This window comes from Choristoneura fumiferana, chromosome 25, assembly GCF_025370935.1.
Source record: "Choristoneura fumiferana chromosome 25, NRCan_CFum_1, whole genome shotgun sequence".
NCBI lineage: Eukaryota > Metazoa > Arthropoda > Insecta > Lepidoptera > Tortricidae > Choristoneura > Choristoneura fumiferana.
The window spans coordinates 4,828,348-4,847,249 of record NC_133496.1 but is presented as its reverse complement, the minus strand read 5'-3'; the positions used below and the strand labels follow the sequence as shown (position 1 = coordinate 4,847,249).

The following is an 18,902-nucleotide window of genomic DNA, read 5'->3' as shown; positions in this document are numbered from 1 at the left end:
TTTATAACACCCCTTTTCTTGCGTCGGGGGTTAAAAATTGTGCTTGTGCCTTTGTGCTTCCGATATCTTTGCCATTTTGGCTACGGAACCCTGAAAGTAGGTCTCAAAATTATCTGCAATTGTTAATTTATTGTCTTGTCCTCGTGTAGCAAATAAACACACGGATTTCCGGTTGTAATACTATGTCAGTTCAAAGTCTAGTTTCCTATATCGCATGCCAAGAATTGTTTTTTATATTGTACAAGCAGTTACCCGCAACTTCGCTCGCGTAATCAATTAAAATCTGGTATTTGAATATTAATTCCAGGCTTTTACAAAATTTCCGTGTGATTCCCAAAACTTACATATATAGTCCGCCTTTGTACAGTAGTTCATAAACTTGTGAGCAAAAATTTGATCAAAAATATCTGAACACGACTCTATTGTTAATGGCGTGTTCAGATATTTGTGATAAAAGTTTTGCTCACATGTTTATGAACTCGACTGTATCTCAAAGTTCGTCAATTGTATTTTGTTTATGTTTTGCTTCTTCATACATAAAAAGGTCGGGTCAGGAGTATAATACTCTAAACCGACGTGCATGCATGAAAAGATTGATGAATGTAGAGGAAGCGAGTTGTATGCCAGGATCGTAGCAGGTGGAAGGATGTAGCCTCTGCCTACCCCGTTGGGAAAGAGGCGTGATTTTTGTATGTCTGTATGTGTCTTCATACATACATTTTTACTTACATCGAGATTTTCATTTTTGTTGTATTATGATTACCTATGAAGAACACCAAGTGGGAATTTTTGTTGACCCCGTGGGATAAGTACTTATTAGCTTTTGTTTTATTAGAGATGCTGCGACCGTCAATTTCTTCAAACAAAGTTGAATCGCAGTAATAGCTATGTGTTCTTGGGCATTTCAGTATTCAAAATGTTATGTAGATGCATTTATATTTCAGTTTTTAATTTCAATATGGGTTTTACGGGATGACCATAAAAGTAACAAAATTTGGAGTTGAAATAAAAAATACAAAAAAACTCTAAAAACCAATCTTAATTTGATTGCTTAATAACGACATCTCTTGTCCGGGTGAGCGGTTAGTTCCAATGGAGTAAAGTTTCTCGATGAGGGCTACAGAATAGATGTCGCTAGTGTCGCTGCTTAAGTGACTAAATAAGAAACAAGCAAGCTGAGATATTATGTGGTGCATAGGAGAAATTTGTGTCTGTACTCCTGTCCAGTGGGTTCGATTCCCAGCGCTGGTCTTATTTTTCTGGTTGTTCTGTGCATCTAATATTTCAGTTTGTATTTTCGATCTATGTTTTAATTTTTTGCTCGTATTACAGGCCACACCCGGTATGTATTACTAGTTATTCCATTAAAAACAATACAAAGGAAAGGGACAATACAAAGAAAAAGATGAATCGATGACTTCAAAGCTGCCTTGTTTACCTACTCTTATATAAAGGAATCCTTATTACCGCAATCGATACAAACAAGCTCTTTAGGCGCTTTACGTTAATAGTGTAACAAAAACTAATTTCAAGTTGCGTAAACTTCATCCCTTAGTTAATTGGGCTTCACCGAACAAAATCAAGACCTTATTAACATACCGATCTCCTTGCTAACGCATTTCTCTCCCTTCAAATTCTCTGAAATTTCAACTTGAACGCAAGGAAACAAGGATCCAAAGAGGAAGGAGCAAGGATCGTTTGGCAATTTTGCTGTTCTAAGATTACGTGTTTGTAGGCTTGGGTCACACAGCGCGAGTAAGCGCGCAAGTCGGCGTTGTAAAGTTACTGGCATACAAGTAAGTTTATAAAACGGAATATTACCGGGTTACTTTCACTGAACAGCATGTTGAAAGTTTTTGTCGGATTTTTTTATTCAAAATGTAGGTAATAATTAATGACTTTGACACGGTAGAGTCACCGGCAGCCCCTGACCGACCTATCCCTACCAGGCTATCTCTACTGGTAGGTATATATGTTTTTTTTCCACCTGTCCCCACTGGTAGGGATATATGGAATTATTTTCCACGATTCTTTACTAGTAGGGCCAAGTGGACGTCTTATCTATTCCTTACTGCATTCGTGGACCCAGTAATTTAACCTTACCTAGTACCTACATACCTAATACTCACTGTTGTGTTGGTCAATAGCTGTGGAATGGAACCACTAATTAAAATTATCATACTTACGATATTTTTAAGAGATTTTATATCATATTTAGACACTTAAGATAACACTTCACTTTCAATAGAGATACTTAGGTGGAATTATTTTGTGTAACTATCTCTACCAGTAGTGATAAAAAAACATAATATTTCCACGTATCCCCACTAAAATAAGAGCATCTAAACAGGTTCCACGGTAGAGATCAGTGGGGACAGGTGGAAAAATAATCCATGTATCCCTACAAGTGGAGATAGCCTGGTAGGAATAGGTGGAACGGGGTCCGGCACCAATATCTGATAACAAAGCGTGGATAGGTATCTGATACGACTCTATTTCTAGGGCCGCACGTGTCTAATATTTTTGAACAATACAATCACAATTTCTGAAAACCTCAAGCTGAACGCTGAACCCACAGAGGTGATCCGAGCTACTGGCGTGCAAGCGAACCTAGCCAGTAGCTGTGTCACGGCTCGTCCTGTGTATCCGAGCCACAAGTATAACTATCTGACATAACTTTAGGACGTCGGAAAGTGGGTCGGACGCGACGCCTCGCCAAGGATGTGGGACCAGACAGGAATGTCATTCGCAGACATAAATTGCGGCAATAGTGAGGATGACGTCTTTATGAGCTTTACTTATGTTTTACTCTTAATTGAAGGTAGACATGTGGCCTTCGAAGAACGTAACAGCTGGCTTAGCTTGGTGAAGCCCATTTTGCTGAAATGTTCACTCGCTTAGATGGTAGTTTCGCATAAAGTACACTTTTACAAAAGATTCGTATTTGTACATATTGTACCTACACCGTGTGTTTCTTGATTTCCGATAACTTCGACAGAAGGCTTTAGGTTATTGAGAAACTACCTACCTGTAATTAACTTTCTTTCATATATACTTACATAATTTACTTCAGCTAAAGGTTAAATTATAAAACGCTGTCACAGGGATAACTATAAAATGAGTATAGTCCTTCAATATAACTGTGCCTAAGGTAGATATATGCTTTATTGCAGGATCGAAGCGACTTTGTAAGTAATTCCATATCCCTGAAAGCATAGCACCTTTTTAGGGCCGTCATTTGTCATACTTAACTCCTCACAAGGGACATACGTCCAAGAGATGTCGTGACGGTTTGAGATATATTACTACTTACCTCTTTATGGGATGTCTTTGTCCGTCCTTAGCCAGGAAGGTAGTTTGTAAGTCAGTAGGTAGGTATTCAATTTCCCAGATGGACCATATTATTAATTTTACGGCTAAACAATGTTTATTCTTTTTTAAGGGTTCCGTCAGTCGACAAAAACGGAACCTTTGTAGGATCACTTATTTACTGACATTCAATTCAAATGGAAAATCGCCCATTTGAAATGACTATTTTTAATTCGGTCCAAAAATTAATACCTAAATTGTGCTGAAAAATATTTAGAACCAAATTTCTATACAAATCGTATTTTCTCTGACTCTACGTAAATAGACCAGATTCCATTTTTGGCGATATTCAGGATGTACAGTTTTCCTTGTTGTTGTTTTTCAAATTGTTTTTTTTTCTTCTACCTTTCTACGTGTACCTAATTTCGAGGTGTCGATTTTCCATCTGTACTCAATGACAGTAGCTCTTCCGTCTGTCAAGTCAAGATCCACTTTTACACCGTGAAAAAAGTCCCGTGTTCCCCGTGCATATATCCACTTTACATAACCAGTACTGGTTAGGGCCATATTACTTCTTAAATATATTACGTAGTTCCTAGCGCTTCGCAGACCGCTACCGCAGCGCGCTCGTTTAGCTCGCTCGGCTCGCGCGTTTTGTGGTCGCAATTGTACCTAACACCCCTCCTCTATTCATTATTAAAATCTGTTTTAAATAGGAGATTATTTGGCCCTTTTCAGTCCTGTTTATGTAAGATAAGTAAAGTACTTAGTTAGTTATGTACCGGGAAAAAGGTCAGAAAGTAAAGTAAACACGCGCGTAGGTAATCTAGTTTATTGCTATTTCAAAGCGCCGAACGCCTTGTGCCCCACGCAGTGGTCGACGGCCATGACAAGGTCGGTGAGCTCCTGCTGGCAGGTCTCAGCGGTGTACGGCTTGTTGGCGACGCGCGTCTGACAGTCCTGGAGCTCCTTGATTATCTTACGCACGTCGCAGTTCTCTGGAGAAGCAGTCAGGACATTATCAGCCAAGGGTTTGGAGTTTCATAGCACGATAAGACGTAGTGAAAGTGAAACTGTATAATTTTTAACCCCCGACGCAAAAAGAGGGGTGGTATAAGTTTGACCGCTATGTGTGTCTGTCTGTCTGTGGCACCGTAGCACATAAATGGGTGGACCGATTCGAATGCGGTTTTTTTCATTTGAAAGCAGGGTTTTTAGCGATGGTTCTTGGTCATGTTTCATCAAAATCGGTTCAACCGTTTTGGAGATATTGAACTTTGTATAGTAAGTACACAACACAACAGTGATCTGTGATAGTTAGTTAGCCATGTGTGCGACTATATTATGCGTCATGGTAATTTGTGGCTGTAAAGTTTTATATAGGTACTTCCTCGAGATACTTTACATTCCCGTCACCCCTTGTTCTCAGCAATGACATTTGTCGTCATCTCAGTCATCGACAATAATAACTGATAGAGCACTCAAAAAATTATCTGACGCAGCTCAATTCGTACAGTCTCCATTGTAGGGGTTGTAGGGTAATTTTATTAATACTTACCACACTATCACTCGTCCAATATAAATATAATGATAGTTTTATAAGCAAAAGTAATAATAATGGATCTTTGTTGTCTCACTATATAAATGAATTATTATATAGCAACTATGGAACTTCCTTGGCTGTATCTATTATTTTTTTTTCGGGGGGGGGGGGCTGGAGTTTTGTATGAAGATATCAGTAGGTATTATAGAATTTCGAATCGGTATAGGCCCAACATTCTGGGGTGGGCACTAGACCATACTGGGGTGGGCGCGGCGCGGGCACGGACCACCTGCCCCCGCCCCCCCTCTATATATGATAACCGAAAGGTAGGTAATCATAAATATTTGAATACTAGTTACTTAGAAAACAGTTTCTTTGCTACGGCTTGGTTTCGTTTCAAAGGAAACGAAAATTTCGTTAATAAGTGTATCTCTTTAGCATATTTGAACAGTTTGCTTCAAGAAACTGTTTTTATATTATAAAGCGTTTGTTGTGGAATTAGTTTGAGATATTTGTTCTGTTATTTGTTCTTGTGAGCAAATTTCCTCAAGTTAACGCATGTATGTGATAATCTGTGGTATCGTTTCTAAGTCGAAGTGTATGTCTAAAGAAATTGTTTCTCGTTTCGGCACGAACTGTTACTCCGTTACTTTATAAGAAACTTGTTCTACAATATATTATGCCCCGTTTACCTATGAAGCAGGATCCCTTGCGGGTGTTTGCCCTAACCACTACATATACCTTGTGTTTCATGTAGGTGTCTTTGTGTAGTGTGTATGACAAAACAAGTGCGGGCGATCTGACCTAAAAAATCTGACTTGCCCCCCCTAGGCCAGAAGCTGGGTACGCCCCTGAATAAGATACACCTTTTGGCATCATCTGCACTTTACATCAGTACCACTACCATGAGTTTACAGTGACCGTACTCGATAGCGACGGCGTAAATTATTTGTAGAGGCGCTGTACAATTCTCCATACAAATAATTTACGCCGTCGCTATCGAGTACGGTCACTGTAAACTCATGGTAGTGGTACAGGCGAGATAGGGGTCAATCACGGTCAGATTTGTGTAAAAAAAGGAACATAATATTGTGAAACGCGTAACTAATATTCAGATTGTTTTAAACACATGGACAGTTTCTATGTTGATGATGGCGATTGTACAATCAGCAACAGAAGTGGATAAGCTGTTGCGGTGCTCAATTGATCTAAACTAAATACTCTCATAATACCTTAGCAGTAGAGTCGTGTGTAGATCATTTTGAGCATCGTAATTTTCCATCCACTTCTGCTGCTGACTGTACATTCGTTGTTAAATGAATTTTAAAACATCCTTGTATTATTGGGACCGTGCAAAACGTAGTGGTTATATTCTCTTTGGGACCATGCGCGACGACAGCGCCACAAAGCGGTGGCAACTATGGCATTATTGAACATGGTGGTGTTACAACTGTCAAGCAAGAAGAAAAAAACGTAATAATTTTGGTTTCCTTTTTAGCCGTAGCGAACGCTGTGATCGTTTCAGCTCCCCCCACCCACTTTACACAGTTCCAATATAGGTAGAGCCACGAGAGCCACGAGAGCTACATGAAAACCTGATTGCACAAAAGAAGAATAATGAATATTACAATTCCGCTGGCATTACATGTTCTCTTGTTGGTGGCACTACCTACCATAAAAGAAGCGCTCTCTTGAGTTGGATGTTGTTATGCCTATGCCTAATATTATACACCGTGTTTTTTTTGATATCCGTTAACTTCAGCAGACGACTCAGTTCATTGATATGAACTACGTGATAATTAACTTTTTCGCGAAAATTAAAAAAAATTCGAAGAAAAAACTTTTCTTGGATACAATGGCTTTACATTCATTGTTAAATTGTAAAATAAATAAACTTGGCAAGTGACATTGACTTGACACAAAAGAGAGCTTAAGCATAAAAAAACCATATATTTAACTTTTTTTTGCTAAATATGTATGAATTAAACAAGGATTAGTTATGTACTTTGAAAAAAAAATCATAAATATAAATTAAACCTTTAAGATGTTTTACTAATGCTAAAAATTAATTAGTATCTCAACTCTTGATTATCTTCTTAAGAGTTAGGCCACTAGTGTCTTAGATAAATTAGCTTCATTTTACCTGTAGATTGTTCCCTTAAAGTTAACGGATATCAAAAATAACACGGTGTATTAACAAAAGATAAAACTCACTGAACATACAGATGCCGCGAGCTCGGATAAGCGGGTCATCCGAATTCTGAAATAGAAAAAAAGTGTCAGATATGTTTTACACAGTCATCATTGATATATTTTTATTTTATTTTATCCGGATAACCAACAGCTTAATTAACTAATACAGGATTACAAAACATGTAACAATAAAGCCAATTAAACAATACAGAAACATACTACAAATGTGTGCGTGCGGGTTTTAATTAGAAGTTTCGCCAAAAATTTAATGGTGAATTAGAGGTTCACGCAGTCCACAGCGCCTAGCGTCGTGCGACTAGACTAGTAAAGTTGGAGAATAATACAATAAACTTAAATAAATCGATCATATTCGCGATCGATTAAAAACGAGACGCGAAAAAATTCCATGTGTAAAACAGGCTCTATATCACGACGTGCAAAATTCGAACTTGTATCTTGTCGTCGTCCCACTCACGCTCTGACACTAATATTACTTAGTACGGGAGTGAGACGGACAGTGCGATACGAACTTCAATTTCGAATTTTCGTAGTAGCCCCCCAGGGACGTCGCCAACAGATGATCAAGGGGGGCGGCTAGTGGAAGTAAGATGATGGGGAAAAGTATGTAAGTACAATCGGCAATAGTACAGTCGAGGGCTTATGAAGCAAGTGATAACTTCAACTTGCTCTTGACTTTACACTTGAATAGAATAGAATAGAATAGAAATATGTTTATTCAGCCAACACATCATGACAAAAAAAAGAGAAAACACATTTACAAAATTATAAAGAATACAAAAACAAACAAATAATGATGTGAAGCCGAAATGGTCTCCACTCAGCGGTGCCGTTGGCACGACTAGCGTTGTCAACGGCGCTGGTTTTCTGCGGAGCCAGCGAGATGTGTGTTATTTGAATGGTAACGGCAGCACCCTTGGTGTAAAATATGTGTCCACGGACCCCATACTGCATCAGCGACAGATTTAAGTCTTCTGCGTTATTGATCCTTATATGTTTTGTCATAAGAGTTACAACGAAGATGAATCGCATGCTTGTTACTTTGTAGCGCATTTTTAATTGAAACTGCAGCGATTCACATGGAATCGGTTGTAGTCGGTTCTCATTGAGAACGGCCAAACTTATTAAACGCAATTAAGCAGAATGTCGTTCACATTTAGGAGGGTACTTCGTACTTCATTATTATGGTCATGACCGTATTTTAGACATTTTAAACAGGATGATTTCGGGATCGTGACTCCAACTATTATTTTCTGACTCAGTAAATGATTGCGACGTGAACTGTTTATGCTTTAATTTAAATACTGTACCCTTAGTGTAAGTTTTAAGCACGAACAACGCCTCTAGCGGAAGGTTTGCGATGTTCGTGTTTCCATACAAATTGAGCACTTGTCCCACCGCCGACGATGAGCGAGAAGCGAGTAGAGCGAGTAACTAGAAACGAGTGGGCGAGCAGCGAGAAGCGAGTATAGTTTTGTCCCTGGCTGTAAGCGAGTGTTCGAGTGCGACGGGCGATTACTCGCTCCACTTGACTCGCTCGAGCGGGGCGGCCGCCAAGCTGACATCGCTGAGCTAGTATTATAGCTCAGCGAGTTTTATAGCTCTTGTCGCTGCGACAAAAGATGTAAGAGCGAGTTCTCGCCGACAGTGTGAACAGCCAGCGATCAACTATTAAGTAATATATGTGTATCTTTTACTCACACAGGATCTTATATCTTTTGTTCGTTTCTTGAGCGAGAAAATAGCCAATCGTTTCCTCGCTGGCGGTGAGACAAGTGCCTTACGCGAACGGGATCGAGACGTATTTTGTAAGCGAAAACTTACACTAAGGGTACATAGGACATCAGTTATGGGTATTCATTTATTTTAATGTTAAAAACTTTATAACTAAAAATTTATGGTCACCCTACTTTTTAATCTCCAACCTTTTTCAAAACTAACCGTCTTTGCTAGAATACTTAAGAAGTTATGAGTAATAATGTCACATTACGTCGAAATCAATCAACATGAAAATAAAGATTGAAAGAGTAGGGTGACCACAATCTCCATTCATTCCCGTTTTTTTATTGCTGTACAAAACAAACTAAGGCATATAATACGTTTAGTCCTATCCTATTGTGATCATTTGATAAAAGTATGTTTGATGCTCATTCGTTGCTCCACGACCCCGAAATCACCCTGTATAGACTACAGATTCACGAGAAAAGAAAGATTAGACAACTATAGTGAACAAGCAGTAGAACAAGTCCTGATAACTGTTACAAGTGTACGAGTAGGTACGGTACGCATATATAAACGGCCAGTTGAACGGTAAATTACATTGGTAAAATATCTTGCTATCTCAATTAGCTCCAGTAAACTTCAGTAAGCTGGTTGAGATAGCAAGTAAATACGAACTTTTCCGAGAAAATACGATGGCAAAAGATTGTTCACTACATCTGTACCCTGTCTGACAATAGAATCTTGTTGGACATAAATTCACTTGGCGGTTAGTACCAAATCATAGTGCGATTGTACGAACCCCCTAACCTCCCTAACTTATGTCACACTTTTTCATACTAGTTGCATAGAAAAGTGGTTACTTTAGGAAACCGACTGTACAATAAAATTATAAGTGAGTGAGTAGAATCCGAGTGAACTTGTCCTAGTTCTACTTACTTAATTAAGTTTTAGCGTTATCGATTAACGAAACCATAAGACGAAGGTTTAATTAAGTAACCTTACCGCCCTTACCACTTTATTAATATTGTATTAATATCTGCGATTTACTGGGTAAATAACGGGAAAGGATGCTTTAATATTATATTTAGCCTTTACTAGCGAATTCACTTGCGTCAACGAGTGGAGAAAAATATTAACTACATATCTGTACTCCATTTAATTTAAGATTTGAATTAACGGTCAAATTGTAATACATGTTTCTCGGTATTTCGAACACAAATGGACTAAAAACCTACAGGTACATTTATTAGCGGTATTTACTATGTTTTTATTACAGAAGTTAACACAATTTTAAATAGTTTCGTTGCTTCATTTAAAAAACGTGTGCAAATTTTACCGTTAAGTTTCAAATGTCAAAATAAATGGAGTATTCTTACCAAATTTTATTCATTTTGTCCAGCAGTTTTAGCGTGAAACTTGTATACAAGCGTGCACGCAGGGACACGCACACAGGGGCTGGGGTTTTTTAGTTTTCATTTGAACCCATGGTACCACGGTAGAGTTATGTTAAGATCAAACTAGGCATACAAAAATCCAATGAGCACAGTCAAAGGTTCTATGATTTAAATGCTACATAGATCTGGACCAAGAAATTACATTATAAAGGCATGTGTTGTGTAACAAAAACATGCAAGCATTCTTTCAACTACTAGGCACCAGCTCCAGCCCTATGGGGTAGAGCAGACGAGTGGTCGCTAGAGGCGCCAGAGGGCAAAAGAGGAAGAGAGGAGGAGGAGGGATTTTCCTGTTTTCAGTGCAGAATAAGATTATGATGGCGCTCTTTGAGACGCGGAAGCGGTGTAGACCAATCTCCTACCTCGGTCAAGGGTTAAAGCCCGTTCCCACTTGTCGGGGGTCGGATCCGTTTCGTGTCGGATGTCGGTCATTTCTATGGAAAATCGTTTCGGGCAAGAGTGAAGAGGTTCATACAAAATGTTCTGCCACTGGAAAAACCTGATTGGGATCAGGGCCCGACATCCGACAAGTGGGAACCAGCTCTTAAAGCTAGCGCGTAGCAGTAGACACACGAGAGGCAGGCCCAGTTGGAACAAGCAGAACAAATTGGTTGATAATTAGGTTATGATGAACGCGTGAATGTTAAACAAAACACTAACAACTCCTGTCAATATAATTATTGCCTTACGAGCAACAATATTTGGAATACAGCAAAGATTGGCAAACAACAGACTTAGCTGTATGAGAAATCGTGTCGAGTTTGTTTGTATGAGAATTAGACAGGCACGATTGCAAAACTATTGTAAAGTTTCTGATCGCTTTTTTTCCGGTTGAAAGTAATCCTTTGTCTTTTGTGAATTCCTATAGGTCAAGTCATTATTGTTGATGCTTACTTATGTGCTTGACGCACTAGCTTTAAAAACAAATAATATTGATACGCCACATTTAACATCATCATCAACGAAGCTTAAATAGGTACGTTCCACTGTCGGGCATAAGCCTCCTCCTCGACAGAATATTTAATATTAAGTACCTATACTTCTCCATTAACCCTTCATAGCTGTGATATTTTTTTCTCACTGCTATATGGTAAAAGCAATAATTTTGTTTTTAAAACACTTACAAAAAAATTTGGTACAATATAATTTATTTCACCAAAAGAGACATACTAAACCGCTTTCATTCTTAATATTTTCGTGTATTACCCCAGGATGAAAGCTCGTCAAAGTTCGGGAGAGGGAGAACGAGACGTCATCAAAGAATAACCTAAAAATACCAACGTCAGCCATCGACTTTATGAAGTCGACGTTACTTTTACCTTTACGGCGTGACATCTCGTGGAACTTTGCTAGACAAAATCAAAAATATGTGTGTGCAATATTTTCTGATAAATTGATAATCCAACTGACGGACTAGACTTTCTTAGGATGTTTCTTTTTTACTAAAATACCCATCTTGTTTCAGCTTCCTCGTGTCATGGTGAAGGCATGGCAACCACGACTATGGTAGTTTCCCCGCTCGCCGCCCAGTCCTCGCCCAAGAACAAAAGGCGCCTCTTTGCGGAGGCCCGGCACAACAGTCTGCAGAAACTCAGCATCATTTTCGACCACGGGCATAAAAACGGTAAGAGTTAGCTTATATACTCCCTTTGCCTTTTGATTTTTTTTTATAAAATGGCTTCGGAAGCTTATCTAAGTATCGTTTCTGTTCAGAGGAAGTCAGAAGCCATAAATATTGCCACGCACTGAATTATATTCGCCTTTATCACTTTATTTATATTAAGCCGTATATTATGTGACAAGGGCACAGAATTACACATATAGAAAGAGATATCGAAGTGAGCTCAGAGGACATTCTATAATTTATCAGAGAGCCAATTCCGTAAAGTTTCTGACACTCGCGATCACAATGAAATGACAGTACTTAAGTACTGTCATTTGATTGTGATCGCGAGTCTCAGGGGTTCTTATCTCATTACAAATGAGGCTGATGGCACAACCTAGTATTTTTATTTTGTTCGCCAGAAAAGGTTTAAAGTATGTCACACCATGGGAAAAAAGCGTGAAAGCCAGTGGCTGCGTTAATTAAAATCACACATGTTATTCACCAGTTACATAAATCATTAGGCACTCTATTACACGTAATAATTCCTTAAAAAGCGAAAAAGAGCGCTCCAATCAAGCGTAACCTAATAATAAAGAAACAACAAACTATTCATTAGCAGGTTCCAGACAATTTTGTAAGTTCTGGTGGTCAAATTTTGAATTTATATTACTTTATATAAACTCTACTATAAGCTAAAGACAGTGGCGCCTTCCCTACTCGCATTAGTAAGTATGTAGAGCCGTACAGTTTTCTTTGCGTGCTGGTTTTCCGGAAATCAAATTAAACGTAAGGTTTACTTTCTTACTTACACAATTTGGTTTGCTTGGCCTTGGTTTTGGTCACGAGATTACTTCTTCGTGCAGCCCGTACAAGCTATCCACGAGTTTTGAACGAGTAGGTAATGAATGACGTAAATAGCTCTTAAATTTTAGCTTTATCAAGGTGAAGGACCTTTCTTCGATAGCAAATGCCTTATAAGGTTTTATTTATTTGAAAGCTTACCATATCCCACATCTCCTTTTCCTCAGCCTCACCCTCACTCATCTTTAATTCAATTAATAAACCTCTCTAAAATAAAGTTCTCCAACCGCCGCTAAATTTTAAATAAACGAACATCTGCTAATGCCATGCCATTGTGACGTTCGTTCTTTCAATCGTTTGCTTGCAATCTCAAAGTACACGAACTTGTCTTAAATAAAAGCAGACAGACGAGGAAAAATAAATTCGAGAATAGCAATTTAATAAACATATATCTTTATTTCCACAGCAGTATATAAATATTTTTTAAATTCTATTGTGTAATGTATTTCATCAAGGTTGTTATCAAATTAGTTCTAATTCGATTCGAAAGAGTATCACAAGATGGCAGCACTGGGCCTACGATGAAATGCGCGCATTCAAACTACGGCTTTCAACACAAATATTCCGTTTTGACATGAGAGTTTACTGTGTTACCAGTATAAGAAAAAATCTACTAAACAGTTAAAAATATTAGTGACGTAGTACTAATTTGTCCGTTTAATTTTTTTAGCCAAATAAATAAGGAGAAAAAAACGTTACATTCTGTTTACTACATGTATGACTCAAATTACTTAATTTATTACATTTCATTGTCATGTAACATCTTTAGAACTATGAATTTACGTCAATACCATGTCCACATTATTTATCAACGTATTTATTACTCCAAAGTCTTTTCTTGTTCAATATTAATAAAAAAATAAAAGTTAAATTGCGATTCACATACTTCTTTGATAGAATTGGTAGAAAAGGTTAATTTTAGTGTGGTAACATCGAACTCTGCAGTAGCAATTTGTTGTATTTCTGAGCGCCATTGCTTTTTACCGATGTAATGTTGAAATGATTTTAATCTGTTTTCATCTGCAAATCTATGTGATGTTTTAGCAAAACACTGAAGTGATTGTGTACTAAAACTATCGAACTTCTTAAAGTTTTTGTGCTGGGCTTTGTCATGGCCGGTAAGTGGTGACTTTTAGCGCCCGCTAGTCAAGGGCGAAATCGGATTCGGGAATCGCAATAAGTCGAAGATGTTTTATCGTTCGAACTCCGACGGTAAATGCAATGTTCTTGTAATTGGTGTGATTTTCGTATTTAGTGTTTTGATAACAGTGTCGATAGCATAGTGGAAGTGTTTGGTTATTTATCTTAACATACAAAGCCGATCGTTTTTTAACCTTTACGTCTTGTATTTCGTCGTTACACCGAAGTTCGAGCACAAGGAAGGTTCTCGCAATGGTCTTTACGGTACATTCTGCCTGTAAAACACAGTATTTATCTGTATAACGCTGTAACAAAAAGTTGTTTGCATTGTAACAGATGATAGGAATAATTGTTGATTGTGAAGGTCAGAGTCGCTCGGAGAGCTTGACGTTGCTTCTCTACATTTGATTAACATGTAAGCCTTTCTAGACGCTAGATTTTACACGCTAAAAACTGAGCAAACACACTGGAAAGTGTAAACTTCAGAGCAAGAGGAACTTCAATGTGTTTTTTGTTTAGTGACCAGATGTTAGTATTAGGTAACAAAGATGATGATTGCCTTGATTAACTGGTCGGTCTAAGTACATGGTGCTCCAATAATTTGACATAGGTCAATGATAGCAAACATGTACCTATATAGATGCTAATAAAAATGGAACCTGTTTGTTTTGGGTAATCAAAATTATTTATTATGTTAGTTTTCATCTACCCTTTGATTAAGTTATTATAAGATATTTAAGTGATTTCATTAGGTTTATTGAGTTTAATTTCTATTACACCTGAAGTCAAATCTAGTTATTTAGTAGTGACTTACCATTAATTGTTAAGGTGATGTTGATACAATCTTACTTTCATGAATTCTTCTTGCAGTAATATTATTTTATATGTAGAATAATCAACATGCTCCCAAAGATACAACAGGCTAAAATTTTAAATATTCTGTGTAGTAAATTGAAAACTTTAAATTGTTATTGTTGATAGACTTGACCAGTGTTTCTCAAACATTTTTCAGTCATGGCTTGGTAATTTTCACAATGTCCCTTCATGACCCACTTTACTTAAAACAATTTAAATTTACAAATATTAACGATTTGTCAATCAATAGTAGATATTATTTTAAAAACACGGGAGGAATATTGCGACCTGATAGGTATTTTATTTTGATGTCCCAGTACCGGGCCGCGACCCGGCAAATGGGAAACCCTGAATTAGACAAAAGTCAAACATGTGTGAGTTTTCTGGTATAAAGGCCACATGTAAGTTGTAAAATTGACAATAAAACGAAAGGTATTTATATTATGCTCTTTATAGCATTATATGTGTGGTATATTGTGGGTGACACTCTTTCCCGGCCCGGATAAGACCGACATGGTAATACCAACCTTGTTTTTTGTGTACACACCCATGGAAACTGACATGAGCTTCTATTAGCATGTACACGAAAAACAGGGTTGGTAGGTATTTCCATGTCAGTATTATCCAAGCCGGGAAAGAGTGTCACCTGTATATTGTATAAACTTAATATGAATGAAATAAAACCCTCTTCTTTCTACCACAGTTGTGACATAGATAAACTGTGAAATTCCTCCAGTTTAATATATAGAATAGATTAACATTGAGAAACAGATACCTCTTGATAATTATCTCAAATGTGACCTTTGAACTGATTAACATAGGGAACAGATTATATTACAAAGATTCCGAAAGATTAATCACAATGTCAAATGTTAAGCAACAGCAATAATCAAGAGACTGTGTCACATTTATAATAATTTCCAGCCTATTAGACACCTCATTGCTGGCAACGGGCCTCCCAGGAAACAATAGGCATGTACAGTCGACGAAATTGAATCACATGGAATTATTTCATCAATTTCACTATGATTTCTTTGCCGGATGTGTGAGATTTCAACATGACATTACTTGCACAAAGGCGCTGGTACATAATTCAGTTTCTTTGACTGTATTTATTTATTTAATTGTATGGCGTAAAACATTAAACAATTACACTAAAGAAAGAAACTAACAAACTAGTTATAAATCCACATTCAGGGTCCCAAGCCACGACATTGTGTCAGGTGTCAGATTATACAGATCTCCAGCGGAGCCCGAGTATGAGTGTAGAGGGCAGCGCTGTTTGACTTTATATAAAGTTTTTTTTAAGCTGTTTTAAATTACTTGCCTTATAATGTATTATGATTAATAACACAGCAACATTTCAGTTGATACATAGCGCTGCCTAAGGGTATATTGGCCATAGGCACTGAATCGTTGTACACAACTATTTTTTTTTTCTAAACATAAATAGGTATTTCGGACTTCTGAAGCCCTGTGGCATCAGGGGCCCTGGGTGTGAACCCTATGCCCTTTATGGCTATTACTGTATATTTTGCAGTCAGATCAGTTCTCTATTTACTAGATTATTAATCAAGGACTTGGATCTTTATGTTTGTAATGTGTATTGTGACTGAATATTGGTTGGGTGCCAAATCATACTATGACAAGTTTTATTTCCTTGTGACCTACATACGTCTCACATAGCATGTTTGCATTTAAATCCTGGCTATAATTTATCTAAACATTTCTTAGGTGATACTTGTAAACAAATTAGGTAATGTTATCCTACCTCACTCAAAGAGTGCTCCGCGGAGCCCCAGGGGTATGCCAAGCTTCTGCGGGGGCTCCACAAATTCATAATCAAAATAAATACTTATGGTGGACCTACCGTAAGGTTGCAGAATACACCTTCCTAGCAAATTAATAAATAATTAGTTTTCCAATAGGGCTCCATGACAGAAAAGTTTGAAAACCGCTGATGTAGACTATAGTTAGCAGCATACTTAGCTTGTGTGGGACCAAAACCATTAAAACATTGAAATATGGGGATCCCCTTCAATTGCATAGTTTTTTTTTGAACTATTATTGTTTTGCATAATTGATTTGGCATAATAGTACTGTAGCATAGTAACAATTTGGCCTACTACTTTTTTGGCATATTAAGCTATTAGAATAATTTCAGTTGGACTAATTTGTATTAGACTAATACACCATAATGCATATTATTGTTTGGGCTATTGATTATTTGTTATAAATAAACAACAAAATATTAGGATAGATCATGTTAGGTACATTAGGTTAGGTTAGTATGATATCCAGGCGCGAAGCGCCCAAGCAACGCAGAAATAGGAGGTCCGTCTGGCACTCTATGCCTCTGCAAGGGGAAAAACAGAGGATGTAACTAACAAAAGACTTTAAAATTATGTAGTTAAGCATTAAATTTGTTAACAGCATATTTGGCTAAATGTAGCCACAAACTGCTGGTCACTTTAGTCTACTTTAGTATTTATAACTTTTATGAAGGACATCATTATCTACAACACATAGTTCATAAATTCCTTTGTACATTTTCCCCCTTTATCCCTGCCCATCCTCCTGGAAATCTTTTCATTGTTTATCCCACAATAGAACATAGGAGGTGTAACATTTCTCATTCATAGCCTGAAGTATAGTGTTACAGTACGTCAAACAGGTTTCAGTTCTTGCCACTGTAGCCATTCAGCACTTAGACTTGTTTGTGAACTCATGTCTCTTCAGTGTAGGATGTGCTTTTAAAAAAAAGTAAATTTTGGTTCTCCTTGATTAAGTTTATGTGTAGGATGCTTAAAAAAAAAGAAGTGCCATGGTATTCCAATCATCGTACCCGAGTACACAATAACTTTGCTAATTGGCGGAATAACTCGTGCCGACTCCATTGGAACACTGTTTGTGATTGTAGGTAAAATTAATACACTTTTCAGGACCTCTTTGTCTTATTTCCATTGAGAGATCAATTTCAACTTGGACAAAAGCGGAACTGTTAGGTCTAAATTCAAAGTAACATTGAAGTGTAAATAAGGCAAACCAATTATATTGTGTTCTCTGTAATGACCATTGTGAGAATGTTCTTTTACATTACCTATTTTTTAAACTTCGAACAGTATCAGATTTAAAATAACATATTTTTTGTACATTTTCCAGCCATTTATATATATATATATATATATATATGAAACAGAATATCCAATTGCTTTGGTTCTACTCTGTGTCTCAAGTAACTAAAATGGCTGGGTAGTGTATAATTATATGTATGTTAATTTTTCTTACTAACAAAAATTTATTTTTTGCAGATTATATTTGTTGTGGTTTTGTAAATTTAAATTCTCTGCTTTTGTTAGAGTTCATTGCATTTACAGGTACTTTAATTAATGAACTAACTACCTTTCTTAGATAATGGAGATTTTCATGCAATAAATTAAAAATATCTTAGTAATTTACCTATTAGTAGAAAAGAAAGTTAATTCTTGTTGAAGTCTGGTTTTTGTCTGAAAATCTCCATTGCTTTTTTATCACTAAATCGGGTTAGTTATTGGATACTTTATTAATATTCTGTCTAGCTTCTAAACATTTTGTTCTAAATTTCAACAATTTTTCTTAATAAATACGCTTTTGCCGTTTGCCTGTGGCTTAATTTTTTTTTCATCTTTATTGTTGAATAATAATAATAAATCCGTACTCTTGACTACAATAATGGATATATTTTGCGTGGCCCTATAATGGCACACCACACCTTAAATAAGAAATTTTTAATCCTGCAACAACAAATAATAAATAAAAAACTTTCATGCGAGACCCCTCAGATCGCTAGACCCTTGGCTGCTAATACATAAGGTGAAAAATTCTATCATTTTACTCTTTAAGTTGTCAGTAGTATACTAAAATATATTTTAATTGACTAAGAATGAGATGAAATGGGGGTGGTCTATGTCCAACAGTGGACCTCCTAGGATCCTCCTAGGATAGACTAAGACTGAAATAATAATAACATGAAAGTTGTAAATTATAGATATTTTGTAGAGATTCCGTCAAAACGAGGAGAGGAATAATAACAAAAAAATTTAGTTATCAGATACAAGAAACACTTAATTAAAGAACTATTTGACAACCAGATGGCCTAGTGGTTAGAGAACCTGACTACTAAGCTTGAGGTCCCGTTTTCGATTCCCGTGTCGGGGCAGAT

At 37.0% G+C, this 18,902-nt stretch overlaps 2 protein-coding genes across 4 annotated transcripts in view; one reads left to right on the top strand and one right to left on the bottom strand.

The window, feature by feature from the left end:
• tws (protein phosphatase 2 regulatory subunit tws) overlaps nt 1-18,902 on the top strand; it is a 56,478-nt gene that overhangs the window by 15,096 nt on the left and 22,480 nt on the right. The window contains exon 2 of one of the 3 annotated variants that reach the window (XM_074107465.1): nt 11,705-11,863. In XM_074107465.1, coding sequence (XP_073963566.1) covers nt 11,728-11,863 — 136 coding nt within the window. In that variant the 5' untranslated portion in view covers nt 11,705-11,727. Of the gene's footprint in view, nt 1-11,704; nt 11,864-13,637; nt 13,919-18,902 lie in introns of those variants that run through there. The other 2 variants (XM_074107467.1, XM_074107466.1) reach the window with 2 other exon arrangements.
• On the bottom strand, nt 4,126-13,001 carry LOC141442464 (cytochrome b-c1 complex subunit 6, mitochondrial-like). The gene is made up of 3 exons (XM_074107471.1): nt 12,848-13,001; nt 7,067-7,112; nt 4,126-4,307 (listed from the first exon to the last, which is right to left on the bottom strand). The coding sequence occupies exons 1-3, from the start codon at nt 12,887-12,889 to the stop codon at nt 4,147-4,149; spliced, it is 249 nt and encodes an 82-aa protein (XP_073963572.1). The 5' UTR covers nt 12,890-13,001; the 3' UTR covers nt 4,126-4,146.